This window comes from Euleptes europaea, chromosome 15, assembly GCF_029931775.1.
Source record: "Euleptes europaea isolate rEulEur1 chromosome 15, rEulEur1.hap1, whole genome shotgun sequence".
Classification (NCBI taxonomy): Eukaryota; Metazoa; Chordata; class Lepidosauria; order Squamata; family Sphaerodactylidae; genus Euleptes; species Euleptes europaea.
This window is the reverse complement of record NC_079326.1, coordinates 32,354,685-32,378,536: the sequence shown is the minus strand read 5'-3', so window position 1 is coordinate 32,378,536 and position 23,852 is coordinate 32,354,685. Positions and strand designations below refer to the sequence as shown.

The 23,852-nt window shown below is 41.9% G+C and overlaps 1 protein-coding gene across 1 annotated transcript in view; it reads left to right on the top strand.

Moving 5' to 3' along the window:
- LY75 (lymphocyte antigen 75) overlaps nt 1-23,852 on the top strand; it is a 118,496-nt gene that overhangs the window by 60,404 nt on the left and 34,240 nt on the right. Inside the window, exons 22-32 of the mRNA XM_056861177.1 lie at nt 605-710; nt 2,447-2,607; nt 4,431-4,560; nt 5,941-6,170; nt 9,574-9,748; nt 12,217-12,381; nt 14,632-14,754; nt 18,472-18,666; nt 19,142-19,362; nt 21,051-21,225; nt 22,724-22,888. Of these exons, the coding sequence (XP_056717155.1) occupies nt 605-710; nt 2,447-2,607; nt 4,431-4,560; nt 5,941-6,170; nt 9,574-9,748; nt 12,217-12,381; nt 14,632-14,754; nt 18,472-18,666; nt 19,142-19,362; nt 21,051-21,225; nt 22,724-22,888 (1,846 nt within the window). The remainder of the gene's footprint in view (nt 1-604; nt 711-2,446; nt 2,608-4,430; nt 4,561-5,940; nt 6,171-9,573; nt 9,749-12,216; nt 12,382-14,631; nt 14,755-18,471; nt 18,667-19,141; nt 19,363-21,050; nt 21,226-22,723; nt 22,889-23,852) is intronic.

Genomic DNA, 23,852 nt, shown 5'->3' with positions numbered 1-23,852 from the left:
ATGCTACCAGAGAGGGGCAGTTAGCAACTTTCTGCCCCAGCCTCCTTACTGGGTGGCAAGCTGGTAGGGGAGGTCTGGGGAGAAAGTACCCTTGCATTTACGGGGCAGTAAGACCATCATGATAACCCCATGGCACAGAGTGGTAAGCTGCAGTACTGCTGCCAAAAGCTCTGCACACAACCTGAGTTCAATCCCAAGGGAAGTTGGTTTCAGGTAGCCAGCTCAAGGTTGACTCAGCCTTCCATCCTTCTGAGGTCGGTAAAATGAGCACCCAGCTTGCTGGGGGTAAAGTGTAGGCGACTGGGGAAGGCGATGGCAAACCACCCCATAAACATAATCTGCCTAATAAATGTCGGGATGTGACGTCTCCCCATGGGTCAGTAATGACCCACTGCTTGCACAGGGTGACTACCTTTACCTTTAAGACCATCCCACTACAGTCATCAAATCAATTTGATGAGCATTGTCAGAAGTGCAGCAAACTGCAACTGTTAGATTTAGGTATAGAAATTGTTCTTAATTTTTTGCTGTGTGAACTGCTCATCAAATTAAGCATATAAAAATGCCATATATACAGTGTGCTTTTTAAAAATACCTCTTTCAGTGCTTTCAAACAATAACCCCTCGTTCTGTCACGTTTAAAGAAGCAAATGAACAATGTGAAACACTTGGAGGCTTTCTTCCTTCAATTAAAAGCCAAGCTGAACAAGGTAAGAGGAAAAATCTAATGTTCCTTAACAAAGTGCCTTTCCATCCTTGAAGCACAGGTATGCATTGGACATTTTTAATATTATCAGAGATGCAGACACCAATATTCTTAAGGCTTCCTTAGGACTACCACGGACCCTGGAGAATAGGGAATGCTGCCATGAGAATGGGATTGAGCATATCCTTCTTGCCATCCCAGTAATTTAATGATTACTCTTGAGATGAAGTATACATTCATCTAAGAGCTGGTACACATATGTACCTATGATCACTTGTTCTTTAATCATGATAAATTGACCCTAAATGTTACCACTTGATGCAGCCAAGAAGAAGATGGTCTTCATTTTTAGCATGCAGTTTTATGATTACCACCTGCACAAAATCCTTTGACATTGGTGATTTGTAATTCCCATTTTAAAGAACCAAGGCTAACAGAAATCCTTGCCTTAGCTGGCATTTGACCCAGTCTCCACACACAATGGCCTTTTATGCAGGGGCGTTTTCCTGCAGTCACCCCTGCCGACTGCTTCTGATTATGCACGCCTTTTCTGCCTGTCAGAGGTTGCCTTGCTCTCCTCCTGCGTTTTGCCTGTGTTTTCCAGATGCTCTTTTAGCCAGAATCTGGAAAATGTGGGCAAAACACACAGGGGCAACTTCTGACAGGTGGAAAAGGCATGTATAATCAAAAGGAAGCCCCGAAGCAGACAGCGGGGGTGACCGTGAGGAAACATCACTGCATAAAAGGCCTATGTATGTCACATTTGAGTCTGTATGAACCAGATTTAATTATTTAAGAGCTAGTTTGAAATTACCCACTCAGCTGTGTACAGACTGATTGGTCATGGGTCTTCATCCTCCATAAAAGTGTAAAAATGAGAGAACCCAATACACAGGATTGTAAGAGGCAAATGAAAATATCATAATTTGTCCATTTCTAAATCAAAGAATTAGTAGATCCACCATCTTTAGGAGGGCACAGCTAGGGGTCACAGTGATATGGTATGGAGGTGTGTGAGTTGAGGGACAAGGCAGATTAATGAGGACATGAAAGCCCAGGGGAAAAAACACTGGAGAAAGGGGGTGGGCATTTTTCTCCTCAAGAACTTGTTTTTCAGTTTTACCAATGGCGAAACTGGACATTTTTAGGAGCATCAAGGGAGAAAATTCCTATGAATTGTTTTCTCTTTTTTGGAATATGTGAAATGCTTTTGAAGACGCAGTTCTCAACATGTGTAGTATGAAGAAAAGTAGGTTTCGTTTTTTTTCCCTCAGAACTGTTTTCCCCCCTCCATGGCTTCAAAATGTCCAGAAATTTTATATCTCTAAGAAAGTGAAAGAGGATGCAGCCTAGTCTCTCTCCACCTGTTCTTGCAAGTTAGCTAAATATGGCCTTGAAAGGCTGAATCCTGGTTAAGAATCAGTTACTGAGAAAGGAATATGTCACGATGCCAAAATTGGGTATCACAACAAATTGGAAGCAAGACTGAGGACTTTCTCAACTAGGATTTTTTTTATTATGGGGGAGGGGGAAGGGACGGCATGAACCTAAGGGTTTGAGGCTTATTCCTATTACAAACAGGTTGGCTGCTAGAATTTCCAAGGGGGCAAGAGGGGGGCAATTTTCGCTGATTCCTCTCTGCAAAAATTGCCCCTTCCTCTTGTACATGTGGAAATTCTAGGCATTGACTTCAGCCTTTGTCTGCCCAATACCAATGTGCAAATCTATTCCATCCAACAGATTTTATAACATCCTTGCTTCCCAATATGCCAGAGGACATTTGGATTGGTTTGCAGTTTCTGGTGAAGACACATGAAAACAAATGGGTAGATGGCAGTGAATTACTGTATACCAATTTCCACCCGTTGATCCAGGGAAGAGTAAGGAATGTTTTAATTGATGTAAGTCATTGGGATTCTATTTTTTTCATTATAATTTCATTAAAACAACTGCCCATACACTTGCATTTTCAGTTGGGCCCCCTCCTTGTAGAATGACCTGCCTAACGTGCTCAGCATGGTGTGGTTAAGAGTGGCGGACTGTAATCTGGAGAACTGAGTTTGATTCCCCACTCCTCCACATGAAGCCTGCTGGATGACCATGGGCTAGTTACAGTTCTCTCAGAACTCTTTCAGCTGCACCTACCTCACAAGGTGCCTGGTGTGGGGAGGGGAAGGGAAGGTGATTGTAAGTCACTTTGAGACTCCCTAAGGGTAGAGAAAAGCAGGGTATAAAAACCAACTCTTCTTCTTCAAGAAGGCTCCCGTGCTTCTGTTATTCTGCAAACTATATAAAACAGAATTGTTCAGGAAGGCATTTTATAACTGTAATAGGGCTTCTGTTAAAACGAAAAGGTTCGGGAATGCGCTTTTATAAAGGGAATAAGACTGAACTATATTGCTGTATATAGTATGTATTATGTGTTTGCCATATATATTATCTTGCTCTTGCTGCTTGTTTTATACTTACACAATACCATTTTCTGCATTAACATATCATGTTTGAATGTGAGCCACCATGAACCCGACCTAGGTTAGGAAAGAGCAGGATAAAAAACTAACAAATAAATAAATAATGTCTAATGTTTAGCACTTGTTTCAGATTTTTGTAATCCTAGTCCCATTATATTGCTTAGCAGATGTTTCATCCTATTGATTGTATTGTGTAGTCTACCTTGAGGCTAAGTGAGAAAGACAGACTGTAAATAAAATAAAAGAATAAATCAGCCTTGATTGTTACTGACATAGGGCAAAGAAAGTACAAGTACGAAAAAGGATCAAAAATTAAATCTGTCCAACCTTCTTCCATATTTGGTGTGTAGTTGAGTTCTTCCTATACAGAAACTGAGATATACCAGGATAATATTGTGTTTCTTATGTTTACTGTGGTTTCTTTGCTGCAAGAACTGTAGTAACTGTAAGACAGTGTGTAATATGTTAAACATGAATTTTTGAAAAAGTCACAGGAATAGCATGGCCTATCTGCCTGAGACCTATCTAACCGCATCTGAGACCTATCTAACCACATGATACTTTCAAAAGGAAGTGATTAATTTCTCCAGTATCAATTCAATTTAATTTATTACGGTCATTGACCAGCAAAGCAAATATTCAAAGGATTATAGGGATAAAATAAAGCAATACATCTGTTCATAAAACACTATTTTGGATAAAATGTTAACAATAAGGTTAAATATTTACTTAATATTACCCATTCAGTGATATATTCCACTTCCCTTATCAGAATTAGACCAAGTGCTTCTATGCTTAATACCTAGCCTTTCATATTTATGATATATCACTTTTTACTGTACTGTTTCTTTGGACAGTTCATAAATATCAGTGGGCTGTCTCTGACCAGCTTTTCTGCTGGTGAAAAATGAAGGTGGGGGTTCCCCTTTGACCACCAAAAAGTCATGGAGATCATGGGACCTGCATGGAGGAAAGCTACATGGCATGGGGCCAAAAGGCCCTGGCTCCAGCCTGGTGGAACTCCCTCCCGAGCAACGTCAGAGCCCTGTGGGACCTTAAAGAGTTCCGCAGGGCTTGTAAAATAGAGTTGTTGCACCAGGCCTACCTGTAATAAGAAGGGAATTGGGCAAGTTTCATCAACTCATTATTATTAACAACTCATAATGTGTAATGAACACACTAGCGCTTCACAATATTTTGTGGAATATGCTGAAATTGTTGATAAAATTTATCAATACATATCCCTCCCCCAGATATTTAATGAGGATGTGACCAACCAATGCGGTGTTTTGCTCAACAATCCCAACTCCTTGTACATTGGGGCCTGGAATTTTACTTCTTGTGCTGATAACCAAACTCTGGCTATATGCCAGAGGAAACAAGGTGAGTATCCCTAATAAATATCCTGTGTTAGGAGGAAAATCTGTGGTAATCGCAAAACGGGGTCAAAATCCCTTCGTAGCCTAAGTGCAGTATATATTTACTGCCTAGTATGATCAAACAGCCCTGACCTGGATGGCCCAGGCTAGCCGGATCTCATCAGATCTCAGAAGCTAAGCAGGGTCAGCCCTGGTTAGTATTTAGATGGGAGACCACCAAGGAATACCAGGGTTGCTGTGCAGAGGAAGGCGCTGGCCAACCACCTCTGTTAGTCTCTTGCCATGAAAACCCCAAAAGAGGTTGACATAAGTTGTCTGCGACTTGACAGCATTTCACACACACATACACACATGATCAAACAGGATATGAGAACAGAAAGTCCACATATTTCCCATTGTTTTTTAAACTGCAAAAGCAGCTGCTAAGGGGGAAGGGGGAGGGTTGGTTGGAGTTGGAAGGTGGGGTTAATCCTTTACCCTGTGCAGGCTCTCCCCAGGCTTGCTATTTGTCTTGAGGAGAGTATACAGGTGGCTGTTGTTGGAGAAACAGTTAAGAAAGGGGGCCCTAGATCTACAGCACCAATCCAAAATGGGTGGAGTGTGAGGAGAGAAAGAAAGACTCAAAGCCAAGACTTGATTATGTAACACCAAACTGTGATTTGGATCCAGCTGGCCTTTTCATGGAGAAAAGGGGCTTTCAATGCTAAAGAGAGAGAGAGAGAGGCTATCCTGGGGTCTTGGGACCTGCACAAGCAAAACCAGGTGGGACAGGATCTGTAATAAGGAGGGGAATTGGGTGAGATGGAGTGAAAAAGCTGTTGGGATCCAACCCTGAAGTTTGGCATTTAAGTAAATCAGCTCTGTATTTTTGCTTTGTATTTGCCAAAGTAAATTTAATGTGCATTGACTTTGAGAGCCAGCGTGGAGTATTGGTTAAGAGCGGTGGTTTGGAGCAGTGGACTCTAATCTGGAGAACCTGGTTTGATTCCCCACTCCTCCACATGAGTGGTGGATGCTAATCTGGTGAACCGGGTTGGTTTCCCCACACCTTCACATAAAGCCAGCTGGGTGACCTTAGGCTAGTCACAGTTCTCTTAGGCCTCTCTCAGCTCCACCTACCTTACAGGCTGTCTGTTGTGGGGAGAGGGAGGGAAGGTGACTAAGCCGGTTTGATTCTTCCTTAGGTGGTAGAGAAAGTTGGCATATAAAAACCAACCCTTCTTCTCCTTCTCTTCCTCCTCCTCCTCACACTTCCAGAAAATAAAATGTACCACCATAAAGACCTTTAAAACTTAAAACACCACAGAAAGAGTTAGAGCAAAGAAGAGTTGCTTGATGTGAATGGTGCCATTTTTCTTGTTCACATATTTGGTTTTCTTATTAGATGCTGTGTTTGTGAACCAAACACAAGAAATGCTTAATATCACCACGAACTACTTAAACATCACATATACCATAATTCTGAAGAACTTGACCTGGTACGACGCCCTACAGGAGTGCCAGCTGAACAATATGCAACTGGTTAGCATCACAGAACAATACCAGCAGGCTTTTCTTGCTTCTCAGGCCGCCCATCATAATTATCCACTGTGGATTGGACTCTCCAGCAAAGATGTAAGGTTCATCTTTTCCTTTCACCATGTCTAGTTTAAATGCTGAAGGAAACATTGGGTTGGACTCAGCGATCCACTTGTGCAAGGATCCCAGACCTTCCCCTTCCCCCTCCCCTTTCTTCAGCTATTCCTTCTTGTCATTGGGAAAGTTGATTCTTGGATTTGAAAAAAAACCCAATATTGTCTAAATACAAACTTCCCTTGGAGTCCTGGGTGATACCGCACATAATGGGAGATATTCACCCTGATATCACTAGTTCTGTTGCAAGATTTTTGGCGGAGGTGATGTCGCTCAAACGTCAAAATAAAATAAGCATGTAAGCTGCAAGTTGAATGTTGAAACAGATTTTGTGATTTGAATTATTTCAGTTCAATGAGGCTGGTTCAGGGGAAATATATTGTTATGGTAATTCACAGTGGGTAGCCGTGTTAGTCTGTTTGCAGTAGTCAAAAAGGGCAAGAGTCCAGTAGGGTATGAGCTTTCGTGAGCCACAGCTCACTTCTTCAGATACAGCTAGAATGTGAATCCATCGATCTTTAAGTAGAGGAACAGTATGTAAATGTGAATAGCAGGCTTGATGGGATTAGGTGTGATATGCAGAAGAGTCTGTGATGTCCAGGGGAGAGATGGGTGTGGAGAAATCAGCATTGGTAATGGGCCATGAATGCAAGGTCTTTATTCAGCCCAGGTAAATGCATTGACTTTAGTTTGAATATCAACTGTAATTCAGCAGTTTCTCTTTCCAATCTCCCTTTAAAATTCCTTTGTAAGAGAACTGCTACTCTTAAATCTGCAACAGAATGTCCTGGAAGGTTGAAATGTTCACCCACTGGTTTTTGAATATTGTGGTTTCTGATGTCAGACTTATGTCCATTTAATCTTTGTCTATTTATTGTTATGGTATTAGTGATGCTATGTTTAGTAATTGTTTTCTACTGTGTTTTAACCTTAAGTATATGTTGGGTATTGTAAATTGATTATTTGGTGTTGTATTATGTATTATTGTTATGATTAAGCTCAAGACCTTTGGTCAAAGGAGCTAGTAAATAAAATGGAAATGGGTTGAAAAACCAATGTGGAGTCATAGCCATGCAGGTAAGAGAGACGGAGTGAAGAGTGGGAAGGAGAGTGAAAACAGTTTTCCGGCCTGTCTGTGGGCCTCTGCTGAGTGATTTTAGACCCCTTTTCACTCCTTGCTGCAGCCGGCTGACTAAAGTGGCTATTACTCCATTTAGATCCCATGACCCTGGAATTACCATTCCTGGGGTCAGGACTGCCGGAAGGAAAGAAAAGCAAGGAAAATTCACCTTTCAGCAGATCATTAGACCCAACCCAATGAGAGTGGGGAAATGTATTAAGATTTTTTTAATAAAAAATCCAGCTTTTTGCTGCTGCTGTCAGTTTTATTTTTAAAATGTATGGTGTTGCTAATGATAAATGTGTAGCTCTTTTAGATAAGTTAATGGCTGCAATGCAGAGAAAGTTAATTCAGTCCCATTTAAATCAGTGCTGAAAAATCTCAAGACACTGTTAATTGCAAATGGAAAGTTTGCATAGCCTTATGTTAGGAAAAACCCACACAGGGCTTATAACCAGTTATATGGTACACAACTGTGTGGAAAAACAGTAGTGTGATCCAGGGGCTCATTAAACAGCTGCAATAACCCCCCCCCCAGTTTACCATGTAGATATATATAAGCATTTGACTGGCTCTACACATATACAGATTTGATAGTGTATACCTACAAGACTCAAATATAACTTTATAAGAGCTATAGTGAACAGTATAATGTTACAGACACATTGAATTTACACACGTCTCTTCCTTCAAGGGGCTCATACTACATTGGAAACAGCCAGCATTTGTGTTCAGTCTCACCTAGTTCCCTTCATTGCAGGCCTCATGTGATTCAGGTTTCCAACATAGAGTTCTTACTAGTCAGAGGAGACTCCCTCCTCCCTTTTCACCAGTGGAAAGCTGTTTGGTGCCTAACCACTGTGTTTTTAGTCTCACAATAGCTTTGTGAGGTAGAACAGGCTAAGGGCACAATCAGATGTAACACCACAATCCCAGACCTCTGTAAAATGTAAATTGTGCATGCAGCTATGAGTCTGATGTTGGCTTTGTGAGGGAATAAAGCAGAGATTTAACCTTTTGAAACACCCCTCCCCTTCTTGGTTTTGCTACTTGAAGCCAGAGTCCCCACATTCATCAGCAGTTTAAGGGGAAAAAACTGGTTTTTTTAAAGACAGGGCTTTCTTTCTTTTGAAATGATAATGATGGATGGGGGATACACTTCTGGGTAGCAGTGTGTGTGAACAAGATCTTGGGGTATGGGTGGACCATAAGTTAAATAAGAGCAGCCAGTGTGATGCAGCGACAAAAAAGGCTAATGCGATCTTAGGGTGTATCAACAGAGGCATAACATCCAAATCACAAGATGTCATAGTTCTGCTGTACACTGCATTGGTCAGGCTGCACCTGGAGTATTGTGTGCAGTTGTAGAGGCCTCATTTCAAAAAGGATGTGGACAGAATCGAGCGGGTGCAGAGGAGAGCAACGAGAATGGTCAGGGGCCTAGAGACCAAGCCCTAGGAGGAAAGGTTGAGGGAGTTGAGAGTGTTCAGTCTAGAGAACAGGAGGTTGAAGGGTACATGGTTGCTCTCTTTAAGTATTTGAAGGGCTGTCACTTAGAGGAGGGCAGGGAGCTGTTCCTGTTGGCAGAAGAGGATAGGACTCGCAATAATGGGTTTAAAATACGGGCGGAAAGGTACTGGCTGGATATTAGGAAAAACATTTTCACAGTAAGAGTTCAACAGTGGAATCAGCTACCTAGGGTGGTGGTGAGTTCCCCCTCATGGGCAATCTTTAAACAGCAGCTGGACAAACACTTGTCAGGGATGCTGTAGGCTGATCCTGCATTAAGCAGGGGGTTGGACTAGATGGCCTGTATGGCCCCTTCCAACTCTATGATTCTACGAGAACTCAGTTTATGTTAGCAAAACCTAGCGAGTATTGAAAGGTTAAATCCCCTCTCCTTTTCTAGTGTAACCCAGATCTGCAGTCCATTTATCATGCAGTTTATCTTTGGCTAATCTTCATGTTTATGTCAAGGGCCACTGTGCAAGCTTCATACTGAAGCAGGGATTTGAACTTGGCTTTCTTGGGTTCAAGACCAATGCTATTCAGAGCATCATTGTAAAGTCTCAGTGAACCCATGTAATGTACCCCATCAACAGAATTTGATCTTTGTTGCAATGCACTGATGACAACTCATTCAAATATTTGGCTCAGTATAAGGTTTGCTGTCTATTTGTAAAAAAAATAATTAGCTTTGTAATAATGTTTTGTCAAGTTTTGTTTTATGGTGCTTTTGGTTTGTCTTTATGGTTTTGCCACTAGGATGGAATTCACTATCAGTGGTCAGATGGAAAACAAATTCGTTTTAGTTACTGGTCTGAAGAAGAAGATGAAGATGAAGATGATTGTGTGTACTTGGACAGCAGTGGAGCCTGGAAAACATCTGAATGCGACATAGAAAAACCAGGAGCTATTTGCTATTTACCAAGAAGTAGGAGTCCTCCAATTTTTAATTTACATTATTTAAAATTAGTTATATAACAGAAAGTACTTTTGTTGAAAGATGATATAGAGAACTGTCAATTAAATGAAATGGTTTTATTGTGTTATTTAAAACTAGACAGAGAATATTTGAAATTTATATGTATTTAAAATGACCATTCATGGCTTCCAGTGGACCACTGAGATCAAGGTCAGGCTTAACTCTGGTTCATCTGGTCAGCAATAATTGGAGCTCAAAGATTCATGTGCGCATCAAATCATGGTTAACACTAATCATGGTTCTCTCAGAAAACATGGTTACAAGTAGATTTGTAAGCAGTGGCTATGAAGAAAGATGGTTTGGGTTAACCATAGTCAGTGTCCAGATACCTACGTTGTTAAAGCTAAATCATAGTTAGAAACTGTGGGGGGAATTCTCTCTGGAGAGGGAAGAAGGTAGCATGTCTCCTCAAGATCGTTTCCTGATTTGAAAATCTTCCATTGCTTCTGTCCTAGCAGTAATGCTTGGATCTCTTGGAATCTTGTATCCTGTGATTCAAAAAATCTAGGTGATCTTCATCCTTTTTTAAAAAATATCAAAAGTTATTGCTGTGCACCTCCTGGATTAAGCACACCTTTAATTTAGCACTGTGGTCTGAGTTGCAAGGGGAGAAACCTGCCATTCTAAGCCCCCCACCCCAGTCATTGAAGCTAAGCATTGAAATTAGATAGGTGATCTGGTGATAGTTGTCAGTCACCTCTGATTGAACTGTAACCATCGGTGTGGCTGTCCTTGAAACAGATTGCTTGTTATCTCTCTTTCCCATTCCTCCCACCTTCCTGCATCCCAGAGGAAGTAATAGAAGTGTCCACTGCGTACATTTTGTGGGTTTATTACGCTTAAGAAATTTGCAGATGGTAGGCGGCAGCAGTGGCAACACAGGGAATTTAAGAATGTAATTTAGTAACTGGCCCAAAAGTGTGCCTGCTCTTGCCAGCCAAGTTCAAAAAGAAGAGAAGTATGGAATGTTCAGTATAAAAAAAGGAGACAAAGGAATGGGACCCTGAGGAACAACATGGGGGGGGGGGTCTCCAGTGAGAATCATAGAGTTGGAAGGAACCACCAGGGCCATCTAGTCCAACCCCCTGCACAATGCAGGAAATTTACAACTACCTCCCCCCACACCCCCAGTGACCCTCACTACATGCCCAGAAGATGACCAAGATGCGTTCCCTCTCATCATCTGCTTAAGGTTATAGAATCAGCATTGCTGACAGATGGCCATCTATCCTCTTCTTTAAAACCTCCAGGGAAGGAGAGTTCACTACCTCCCGAGGAAGCCTGTTCCACTGAGGAACCACTCTAACTGTTAGAAAATTGTTCCTAATGTCTAGACAGAAACTCTTTTGATTTAATTTCACACCATTGTTTCTGGTCCGACCTGGGGCAACAGAAAACAACTTGGCACCCTCCTCTATGAGACAGCCCTTCAAGTACTTGAATTTGAAGGGGGAATTTGGTGGAAACTGCCGATTTAGTCTGAATCCAGCCGTTGGTGTACACGTGTCTCTTATCGTCAAACAAGAATTAAAGAGGTCGGAGTGGGGAGGGGCTGTGGCTCAGTGGCAGAGCATCTGCTTGATATGCAGAAGGTCCCAGGTTCAACTCCCGGTGTCTCCAGTTAAAGGGACAAGGCAAGTAGGTGATGTGAAAGACCTCTGCCTGAGAGCCTGGAGAGCTGCTGCCGGTCTGAGTAGACAATACTGACTTCGATGGACCAAGGGTCTGATTCAGTATAAGGCAGCTTCATGTGTTCATGTGATCTTCCCAGTCCTAAAAGCACTACTGTGTTTTTGTGGATATCAGTTGTGACATGTCTATATGAAAATACAGTGGAGTGTCAACTATGGTGTCACACTGAAAGTGGGATGGCAACCCTTCAGAAGCGAAAAGAGGCCCTACAGTACAGTTGGCAAACATTAGTTCAAAAAATGATTCACCAGACAGATTTGAAAGTTTTTGTTCTCTGAATTTAACTTTGCTTCCCCCATTCCAATTAAGAAGAAGAGTTGGTTTTTGATATGCCGACTTTCTCTACCGCTTAAGGGAGAATCAAACCGGCCTGCAATCCCTTTCCCTTCCCAAAACAGACACCCTGTGAGGTAGGTGGGGCTGAGAGAGTGTGACTAGCCCAAGGTCACCCAACTTGCTTCATGTGGAGGAGTGGGGAATCAAACCCGGTTCTCCAGATCAGAGTCCACTTCTCCAAACCACAGCTCTTAACCACTACTCCATGCTGGATTTCCATTGGCCAGCAAAGACCACAAAGTGCTTAAGATGGCACCAATAACCTCACTGATGTCAGTGGTAAAAATTCCATCTATATTCACCAATCAGGGCTGCACTCTAGGCAAACTTATTTTATTTGGCGTATGCTCCAAATATTAAAAAGTGCCTTAAAGAATTGTGATTTTTTTCCCCAGACGAAACAAAGGAAACAGAAGAATACGGATCTGTTATATGTCCACACAAGGTTAAAAATACACCATGGATACCATTCCAAAACAGTTGTTATACATTCACGATAACGAAGGATAGATGGAAGGAAGTGAAATTGAATGAAGCTCACCATTTATGCAAGACAATGAGTAAGTAGTTCCTATTTAAATTCCTTCTTTTGTACTTCTGTATTCCTATCATTTTATAAAATTGTGTTTAGGCTTGAGGGTACTTTGCAAACTTGCTTATAGTCTGCATGTGATCAAGTACTCAAATATACGGCTCTGCACAGAATAATGGGCCCTGACCAGAATCGCTCAGGTTAGCTCGATCTCATAAGATCTGGGAAACTAAACAGGGTCGGCCCTGGTTACTGTTTGGATGGAAGAACACCAAGGAAGTCCAGGGTCGTGAGGCAGAGGCAGGCAATGGTAAACCACCTCTGAATGTCTTGTGCCATGAAAACCCTACAGGGTCACCATAGGTTGGCTGTGACTTGAAAACCCTATAGGGTCACCATAGGTTGGCTGTGACTTGACAGCATTTTCCACCACCACCCCACAGAATAATGGAGGCAGCAAGCAGCCAGTTTTGCTATCGAAGCCTCTTTTCCCCCCTCTTTGAGTCATACCGCAGCTATTTCAATGAGCCCCTTGGTCACACACTAGTGTTTTTCTCCACAGCTGTATACCACGTATCTTGGTTATAAGCAGTGTGTTGGCTTTTTCTAAGATATGGCTATGCAATTTATTGTAAGGTAACTGTGGCAATTAGGAGCCCCATGGCGCAGAGTGATAAGCTGCAATACTGCAGTCCAAGCTCTGCTCACGACCTGAGTTTGATCCCGATGGAAGTCGGTTTCAGGTAGCCGGCTCAAGGTTGACTCAGCCTTCCATCCTTCTGAGGTCGGTAAAACAAGTACCCAGCTTGCTGGGGGTAAAGGGAAGATGACTGGGGAAGGCACTGGCAAACCACCCCAAAAACATAATCTGCCTAGAAAACGTCAGGATGTGACGTCACCCCATGGGTCAGGAATGACCGGGTGCTTGCATAGGGGACCTTTACCTTTTTTTTAAACTGTGGCAATTAAATGGATTTTTGTCTTAGTTTTCTCTGGCTTTGTTTGCACTCCACGCACAGGGTCAGTTCAGACAATGCATCAGACCATTATTTTATTAAACTAACTACGGTGAGTGTGATTAGTCTGTGGAATGAGACATAGTTAGATCTGAAGTTGGTTTATTAATCATACATAATTTTTAATCATACATAAATTTAACTGTCGTTTCATCGTATGTATGAATGTGTGCCCTCCTGACTTAAATCCTGGTGGGCTACAGGGAGAAGGCAATGAAACCAATATTTGTTGAGGCATACCAACATTTGAGTGAGTGAGCTGAATCTTGGGTTTATTGACTAACCGTATTTAAAACAGATCATGGATTCAATACACGATTCCTGAACTGATCCATAAATAGGATTACAAGCAGCCAGGGGAAAAGCCGCAAATGTGGCCATCAGGGTTATGGCTGGGAGGTAGTAAGAGGCCACGGAGGGGGTTTTTGGGTCCACATGAGAGGGAGGTTCAAGATGGCAGCTGAATCGGGGCAACTTTCAGCAGTAGATGGTTACATTGCCCCCCTCCCCCGCTTTGGCTACTCCTTTCTAGCTCCCACTATTAGGGATATGGAGCCCCTCACCCCTCTGTCTCCCAGTGGCAGCACCCTCTTAGAACTGAATTAGACAATACCACATTCCCAGCAGTTTTGGGCCCTAATAGGAAGGAAGGAAGGAAGGAAGGAAGGAAGGAAGGAAGGAAGGAAGGAAGGAAGTCTCTAAAATGGTGCCACATCCCCATGGTGGACTCACGGCCATGGTAACTTCTAGTTCAGCCCACACTTCACTGATAGCTTTCTTTTGGTGAAGAAGAAGAGTTGGTTTTTTATATGCCAACTTTCTCTACCACTTAAGTCAGAATCAATCCGGCTTACAATCACCTTCCCTTCCACCCTGTGAGGTAGGTGAGGCTGAGAGAATGTGACTAGCTCAAGGTCATCCAGCTGGCTTCATGTGTAGGAGTGGGGAAACCAACCCAGTTCACCAAATTAGTCTCCGCCGCTCATGTGGAGGAGTGGGGAATCAAAACCGCTTCTCCAGATCACCTCTCTAAACCACTGCTCTTAACCACTACACCACGGTGGTTAATAGCTGGCCAATCCTACAAACACAGAACTAAGAGAGAGAATGCCATTCTAATATTTTTGTATCTTTTAATTAATTCATAATCACTTAATATAACAGCTACGTAAATGATTAGGACTGACTGTTAACCTTATAAACTGTCAATAAGTTCATAGTAAATTATTCAACTATTGACTTTTTAAAAATTCCTCCAACAGATGCCAATGCCTCCGTCTTGAGTATCAAGAATGAAAATGAAAATAGATTTGTTGTTGAGCAGCTTCAGACATTCAGTGGCCTTGCTCACTGGGTATGGTTGGGTCTAATTTATGACAAGGAATGTAAGTTATAAGTTATTTTATATCTAATGTTACGTGCATCTTAAACATATAGAGACTAACACTGCAATAAGAGTATTTCCAGCCAGCTAAAAAAAATGTATAAAGAAAAATACATAGAAAAGCTAAAATGGCATTTAAAACAAGGTTAGCAGGATAGAGGCTATGAACTCACTGAAGTGCTGTGGAAATTTTCCCTTTCTTTAAGGCTATCTGAATTGTAGCAGAAGTAGTTCTTATAATAGTTTGACATGCCAGAGCCCCACAGGACAGTGATTCGAAGTGAGAGGACTCTTGATTTCTGTTGGGCTTGAGATCAGCTGATGGGAGATTCCACATTACTTTGACGTAAATTAAGTTTTAGTTTCTAACAAATTGGTATGGCCAAGTGACTGTTTATGATATCTCTGACCTGCCTCCACCCACCAAGACTTAGGCGTATCATTGCTGTTAAAATAACAAATTTAAAACCAAAATAAATTCAATTAAAAAAACAACATAAACATGTTTACCTTTATACCACAAAACTAATACCAGACTCCTACCTTCATAAAAATGCCCCTTTAGATAAATCACTATTACATAGATTCTGCAACAACATCAGATTAGGTATCTTCCCGACATCACCAAGTAGGGTATTCCATCAAGAGAAAGTACAGCTAACCCACTGTACAATATTCAGTCCGGCCCTCAGATGCCAGCTCGGCTTCCCACTGGCGTCCTGCTGCCGCAACTCATCGCGCTGGTGTCCCGGGAGGCGTTCCCAGGGCGTTCTGGGGGGCGGAGCTGCTGGTAGGCTGTTTTCTAACCCCTTTCAGCCCATTAACGCCCTTTTAAGCAAACATGGTGTTGTGCCAGCTTTTTTCTTTGGCATATCATTGCTGTTTCCAATGGGGCTTTTCCCCCCTTTTCTAAATTTTACTTTTTAAAAAGCCCTTTTTCCCCCCTGCTGCAGCGACCAAACCTTTTTGGAGGTGCCACCACGGCCACGCCGTGCCCAGCCACTGTACCTCTCAGGAATGGGCTGTTAGTTGCTATTTTTAAATCTAAGTATGTGATATAAAGGTGCTTTCTCTAATCCTAGCAGGAGAACGTTTCCTGGAAATAGTAACAGAAGTTGGGAATTTCAGTTTAAACTGCTATAGATAAAATGCTTCCAACTGTGAAGTTTGCCCTGATTTATCCATTATACAGAAAATCCAGCTTTATAGTTAAGACTTTTCCTTGTATCCTGTGATAATTATAATAAAAAGGAAAAACGTTTCCTTAAACAATGGAAAAGAGATTCCAGCATCCAAACTGCTTTCATAACACATTATGTTAGGCAGGCAGAAGTGCAAAACTCACTAATCTTGATCTAGAATTCCCCTTATTTGTCTTCTGGCTTCCTGCTTGGTCATCAGTACGGTCAGAGTTGACATGCACTGATAATCTGCTTGATGGGTTAGGAAGAGAGCCAGGCCGTTATCCAACAATACAGTCATAAGGGTGCTTCAGTTAAACACTGTTCTGTTTGCTCAGGCTTTGCATGGAAACTGAGCAAATGAATCATTCTATTCTCTGTTGTGTTATGTTTCATCTGGTTAGTGTGTTTGAGGGTTTTATCTCCTTTGTTTGTTTTCTTTTACGATTATATTATTTTAAATAAGGAATTGAAAACTATTTTTAGATCCATGGTCAGAAGGCAAGGTGAAACTATTTTGAATAAATAAAAGTAATGGTAAGCCATGGTTTGCTGCTGATGAATGAGTCTGAGGCCATTTTTGCATGGTCAATTTTGAGGCTCGCTCAAAGCACTTTTTAAAAATGTGACTTTAAAAATGCCTTTTCATGGTCCCACCACAAAAGGAGAAGTTCCACTACCCCCCCCCGCTCGCCTGCTCCTTTGTTCCTGATTGCATATCATTAGCATATGCATAGCTAATGCGCCTCTGTTGTTTTGCATTGTTCCTTGAGGGTGATTCTTCGAGGCAAACACCAAAGGTCGGGTTAAATGGGCTCTTTGGTAATGCGAAGCAGGTAAGCGCAGGCTTCACAGTCACTTCTGGAATGACGGTTCAGCATGCAAAAGTCAAAAAAATATGTGGGGCAATTCAGCCTGGAACACGCTGCTAATTACCATGCAAAAATGGCCTGAGAAAACCTTCTGCTTATGTACTCTTCTTCCTCACCCTTCTTACCTAGTATGCAATCAGATAGATAGATTTAGGTTCATAGCAAGCCCATATTTTGCTGTTACATCCAAACCTGCTAACTATGATGTGCATTTTCCCTGTGAACTAAAATTAAACCAGTATTTGGAATCTATGTTTGCACAGAAGGTGCATGCCATAGTTTGCCAGTTTGTATGTAATAGCAAGCTGTGGTTTGCTAAAAAAGTAGAAGCTGGTTGGGTATCATGGGATGGATCTCCAATATTTTGATTGTATGTTGAATCAAGCCTTGTTCTTTGCCACTCTAACCTAGAGAAGGAGAGTGTCCAATCAGAACCTGTGGTTCCCGATCATCTTTTTCCAGGTTTTATCTGACTAATTTAAAATTCTGATATAAATTGATTGAGTGTGTATATATGTATAGACTTTCTGTCTAATTTTCTTTGGAGTTGATTTTGATATATGGAGAAAATTTAAACTGGAATACTCTAAGAAAATATTGTCTCAAAAATAACAAGCTTGCTTGAAAATATCCTTACCACATCCAAATTGCAGACAACATGAACACTTAGTGGAGTTGATGGGTAATAAATTCAGGACGAACAAAAGGAACTATTTCTTTAATCAACAAGAAATTAAATTGTGGAAATTCATTGCCGGTAGACATAATTATGTCCTTGAGCATAGATGGCTTTAAAAGGGATAAAACAGATTCATGCAGGAGAGGCCCATTAATGACTTCTAGCCAACATGACTAAAGGGAATCTCCATATTTAGAGGCAGTAAACTTCTGAATAAGAGCCCCGTGGCGCAGAGTGGTAAGCTGCAGTACTGCAGTCCAAGCTCTGCTCACTACCTGAGTTCAATCCCAATGGAAGTCGGTTTCAGGTAGCCGGCTCAAGGTTGACTCAGCCTTCCATCCTTCTGAGGTCGGTAAAATGAGTACCCAGCTTGCTGGGGGTAAAGGGAAGATGGCTGGGGAAGGCACTGGCAAACCACCCTGCAAACAAAGTCTGCCTAGTAAACGTCAGGATGTGACATCACCCCATGGGTCAGGAATGACCCGGTGCTTGCACAGGGGACCTTTACCTTTTTTAAACTTCTGAATACCAGTGTTGGGAGGCCTTAGCATCAGTTCCTGTTGTGGTCCCTCCAGGGCTAGGGATTGGCTTCTGTGTAAAACAGAACACTGGACTTGATGGACCACTGGCCTGATACACCAGGGCTCTTCTTACCTGTGTGATGGAGGTTAAAGTGTCAGATTGGAATCTGGGAAATCCAGGTTGGCATCCCAGTTCTGCCACAGAAGCTTGCTGGGTGACCTTGGTCCCAGTCAAATACTCTCAGCCTAACCTACCTCACAGGGTTGTTGTGAGGATAAAATGAAGGAGAAGGGAACAGTGTAACCTGTGGAAAAGTATGGTGTAAGTGAATAAATAATTAAACATCCCTCCACTTCTAAACTTAGAATCTGTTCATACTAGTTGGGTGTATGTTATCTTCAGTGTTGTAGTTTTTAAAATAAATCTCTGTACAGAATCTCTTTATGTCCTTTTTCCCCCCATAGATATGCAACTAAAGTGGTATGATGAAACGTACCTGTCTTTCAATAAGTGGAGACTAGGGAGACCTTATATAAGGAATAATAATTTTTTTGCCGGTGTTAACCTGGATGGTTTATGGGATATTTACAATTACACTGAGAAGTGGCCACCCATTCGTTTTAATCACTACAGTGTTCTTGTCTGTAAAATAGAAATGGGTAAGTGTATATGAATTTTGGATTGCATTTCAGAACACCCACTGACATGCCATAAGGCCAGCTGTGATCATTGCCCTAAGCTGTCAATTTTGGAGGGCAGCAACCCACCTGCCCATCCATGCCAACTTCCCAACCATCTATTTTCTCTGCTTTCTTCATCTCCCAGGGGCTAGAGAAGCTATTCCTCCTTGCTTCTTCTAATTCCTAGACCTCATTTAAAAAAAAAAAAAACTGACAAGCCACTCATGTCCTATATGGTTTTCCCTCATGAGAGTTTGGCCCTCATTTTGGTTGCCAGCACAACCAGAATGGCAGCCAGTCTTGCAAGAAGGAAGAATCTTTTCAGAGGTTTGGAAGAGAAAAGAGGTAAGGAGGATTAGCTGGAGGTAGAAATAAAACTGGCCTCAAGCAACAAAACATATTGAGTGAGCACTAGGAAAACGTAACATTTGTACTTCTTTTAATATTGAAATAGGGCCCAAAGAGAACAAATCACCGCTGCCCGAGATGCAACAATATGGAAACAACACATACTGGATACTTCAAAAGAAGCTCAGTTGGTACAATGCATGGAAAGAATGCAAGCAACGTGGACGCGATTTAGCTAGTATACACAGTGAATCACAGCAGTTGTTTCTAGAAGACATTGTAAAGCGTGATGGATTTTCACTGTGGCTTGGTTTATCCAGTCATGATGTAAGTTTGACCTGTGCTAGTAGCTGGAGGGTGCGAAATTTGCTATACCTGAGGGCTCTACTGTATGTTGCATTTTTGGGTAAGTTGAGTTGGGGTTCCTGGGACTTGACACAGCAGCTGCGGGGAAAGGCATTTTTAAAGTCCACAGGTATTTATTTAAACATTTATATCCCACCTTTCCTCTAGGTTCCAGGCTGCTTACAATAATAGTTAAAACACCCCCAGCTAAAACCAAAGATAAAACAGCAAGCCCCCAATCCCTCCCCCTTTCCTTCCTATAAAAGATGCCTGCCATTTAAACCCCCTCAAAAGCCCTGGCAGGTCTTTCAGCATCTCCAGAGAGGGGACCCCCCACACCTCTTCAAGGAGCCCATTCAACAGAGCTGGAGCCACAATAAAAAATCAGAAGCCCAATTCTGTTTAGAATTGTGGTATGAGATGAGGAGAGTGTCCTGCCTTCCCTTCTGGGTGTTTTCTGGAGCCTAAATGGCCCCAGCAAGGAGTTATTGGCATAACTTTTGGAGCTACACATGAAGTATTCTAAGCACATGCAGCTCCAACATTATGCAAATAATTTCCAGCTTGGGGGTCTGTTGGCATGGGAAAACACCCTCCCCTCACACTGCAGTTCCAAGCAAAATTAGACTCCTATGGACTTTTAACAATGACTTTCCCCACAGCTGCTGTGTGACAGCAGGGAAAGCATGTTGGATCCAGGGAACCTCAACCCAACTTACCAAAAAATGTAACGTATAGTTTAGCCCTGAGTTGGAGATCAACTCATTTTTGTTTTTTATTTGAATTTTTTTTTACCTTTAATGTTTTTGTTTCATTCTCGAATCTTACAGTGTGGTAGTCAAGTGGTTGGGAGTGTGGTTTATGCATGTTTTCTTGGAAGGCCCTGCATATTCGGTGGGATTTAATAACTGCCCAAGACTGCAGCCTGAATCAATATCCCCTTCACTACCACCACCACGACCCGGCCTGTCTAAAATAGGAAGGCGAATGGAACATACAAATGAGGAGAGCTGAAACTTACACCGCTTGCCTCCCTACATTTTGGTGCTTGTAGCACCCTTTACCCAGCCTGGCTCTGATACCAGATGACAGCCAGGCTGGGAAGAAAATGTGGGAAAGAATGGGTAGCACCAAGGTAACATATTAGCTCCCCTTAGGCATGTTCTTTATTTTTATTTAAACATAGCTTGTTGCACCTGTTTTCCTTCTCTATTGAAGATGCATGCCTTTATTCCCTACCAAGGCTCATGGGGAGGTGGAATTACGATATAGAAAATGTTCTGGGAGGAATCCCTCCCAAATTAATATAATGTCTTTAAGGAATGACTAAACATACTGATAGATCTTGGATTCATCCTCCTCACTATGTCTTGCCTCATTGGCCCTAGTCAATCATTCATTCTTCAGTTTGGATTAGTTATAACAATATTAAAGGCTGAAATATATTTGGTTCAAGTTTTAATTCATTATCCCTAAACTGCAGTCTGCTTTCTGCCCAACTCAGAATTTGAGAGTGAATCTTACTGTAACAATACCCTACATGACAGCAAACTCCAGTCTCAGTGATACCAATTCAATAATAGCCATGCTGCCCTTTTATCCTAGTGCTTCTTAAAAGGAAGAGTGACATCAACCCTAATTCAGACTGAATTTGACTACCTCTTTTCCAGGGGAATGAATCTGATTTTGAATGGTCTGATGGAAGCTCATTTCATTATAGACCCTGGGAATATGAGAGCTCTCATTCTCCTGGAGACTGTGTTTTTTTGGACACTAGTGGGCTTTGGAAGCATATGAAGTGCACAGATGCTCTTGATGGAGCTATTTGCTACTCCCCCTTAGAAAGTAAGTCTGCATTCAGTTCTGTATTTGGTTTTTTTACTCGTGTATCATGATATTTTTAAGTTAAGACCAAACCTGATGTCACTTAAAACATCATTTTCCTCTGTGTGTGTTGGAAGGGTTTCTTGGTTTCTTGTGGGCAGGTGAGAGACATGGGAATACAATAGTAATGAGTATTGAATTTGACATACATCAAGGATTCCTTCTCATTTGGTGTTCAGTAAGAGTACACATTTGGAAATAGATTGTGTAATCAAGTCATATGGCTGGATCCAGCAGTCTGCTCATACAAGTGATCTTGAGTATTTGAATAAAAAAACCCTCTCTAGCCTGCAGCCGTTTCCAAAACAAGGAAAGTTGATTCCCAGGGTTGTGGGACCTGTGTGGAAGCTCCATTGACAAGAGACCAAGAAGGACAATTCCACCCCTTCTCCCTTCTCATTGGTGATGGAAAGTGCTGTCAAGTCAAGGCCAAATTATGGCAACCCTGTAGAGTTTGTAAGGCAAGAAACAGAGGTGGTTTGCTATTGCCTGCCTCTGTATAGCAATCCTTGACTTCCCTGGTGGTCTCCCATCCAAGTACTGACCAGACCTAACCCTGCTTAGCTTCCAAGATCTGATAAGATTGGGCTAGCCTGGGCCATCCAGGTCAGGGCTTCCCTCCTCATTGCAGCCCATCAATTCATGAAGCTGCTATTCCACTCAGGTCTGACAACCTTGAAAATAACCTTTCCTTGGGTCTTGCTGGTCTTTGACTAATAAATTCTTTCTCCTCCTCCTCTTCCTCCCCCTCGGGTCAGAAATGGCAGCTGGGGAGGAGGGGAAAGAGGCAGAGATCTCTGATGGATTGATGGATCCAACCCAGTATTTACACATTTCTTGTAGGTAGTTGCACTAGAACACAGCTTTCTATTATTATGTGACATGCTACTTGCCTGGGCTATTTTCGTACAAGGATCAAATTTGGCCACAAGTACCAAAAAGTGGAAGGGAGTGCCTTGTGTTCACTCGCGTAGGTGGTTGTGCACTTCATTTTTTTCACTGGTTTATGTCAGGATCTTACCTCAGTTGTAGGGTTTTATGGCCAACGGGGACATATTGCTACATCCTGTTGAATTAGGAAGAGTTCTTAATCCAGTACATATTTCCCCCTTACTGCAGCATTCGTGGGGAAGGGAGTGGAAAACATTCAGTCATGGATGTTTGAGTGCTCTATACCACATATTTACCTTTGTGTGGTATGGGGTGGATAGGGGATGGAGATAAACACTAGTGCTGATGACTGCAGAAATTCCTGCACAACTCTGTATAAAGAGCATGTCAGGATTTAAAAAGGTTTCCTATGATGTAGTCATATGATATCGCAGAGGACTTTACTCACATTTTTCCCATCACATTTTTTTTATTTTAAACCTTGAACAATAAGCCTTAATCAGTCAAATGACTGGTGAAAGGGAATCCTTATGCACAATGATAATAATAGTATTTGTATTTCACACAGGAAGACTATCAAAGCAAACTGAAAGTTTCACAACATGTCCACATACTAGTAGTGGATCGTCGCAGTGGATACAATATAAGGATTATTGTTATGCATTCAATGTAGAATTTTACAATTTTTCAATATACAGTGCAAAAGAAGCTGAAAAGGTCTGCCAGAAGCTTGGTAGGTTTCAGTTCTGTTACCTTATTTCTTAGAGAACATCCATTGTTTCCTTTAGAATATTTGCTCTGATGTATGCTTTTGGTTCTGACCTGTCTCTCGTGATAACCATTCCCTTTGATGATAACCGCAAGAATGTGTAATCAGATAGTAACTAATCAAAAAGCAAACAAACCAAATGCACCCTTATTCATTAGTATAGTTGTATAGAATTTGACTTCTAAATTAACAGTCTTAGAAGTAATGACCTTCCCTGGTTATATCCAAAGTATTCTAGCATCTCACTGAGGCAGGTACAGATCAGCAAAACAATACAAAGCAGGAAGATAAAAGGGTTGAGAGTGAGTCAGCTGATAGCTGATAAGGTAAGAGACAATGCACTGACCAACCAGCATCCTACTGATGTTGACATGAAATTAAGTTTGCGCTGATAAGTTTCTGTGTTTCCAATAATCATCATATTGGAAGCTCACATAACAGTACTGTTTTACTCTTCATGCTGAGTACTTTCAAAAAGCTATGATTTCTTGCCCTACCTGTCTTCGTCTTTGCGTTCTGGGGATACAAAGCACTTCTTTGTGCCTGCTCTGCAAGTGAGAATAATTGCCAGTAAAACAGGGATGCTTCTCCCATCTACTGAAATTTTGCAAAGATCCCAATGGGGTAAGGAGTACATACAAACACTAAGCATCAATACTCTGGTAACATCTAGGGTAGATTGTAGCAGTCCATTCTTCCAAAATGTGATGGCCAATCTACAGTCAGGGACTTGTTACAGGGATCATATCACTCCTGTGTGTGAAAGATCTGTACTGGTTACTAGGGCTGTCGATTCAGTTCGGCCTGAACTAAAAAACAGCCGAATTTCCCCCGATTCGGCGGTTTTTCGGTTTGGATTGAACCGAACTCAAAAAAGGGGGGAAACGGGGAACCGAATTCGGCGAGTTCGGGGTGTTCCCGAATAAAT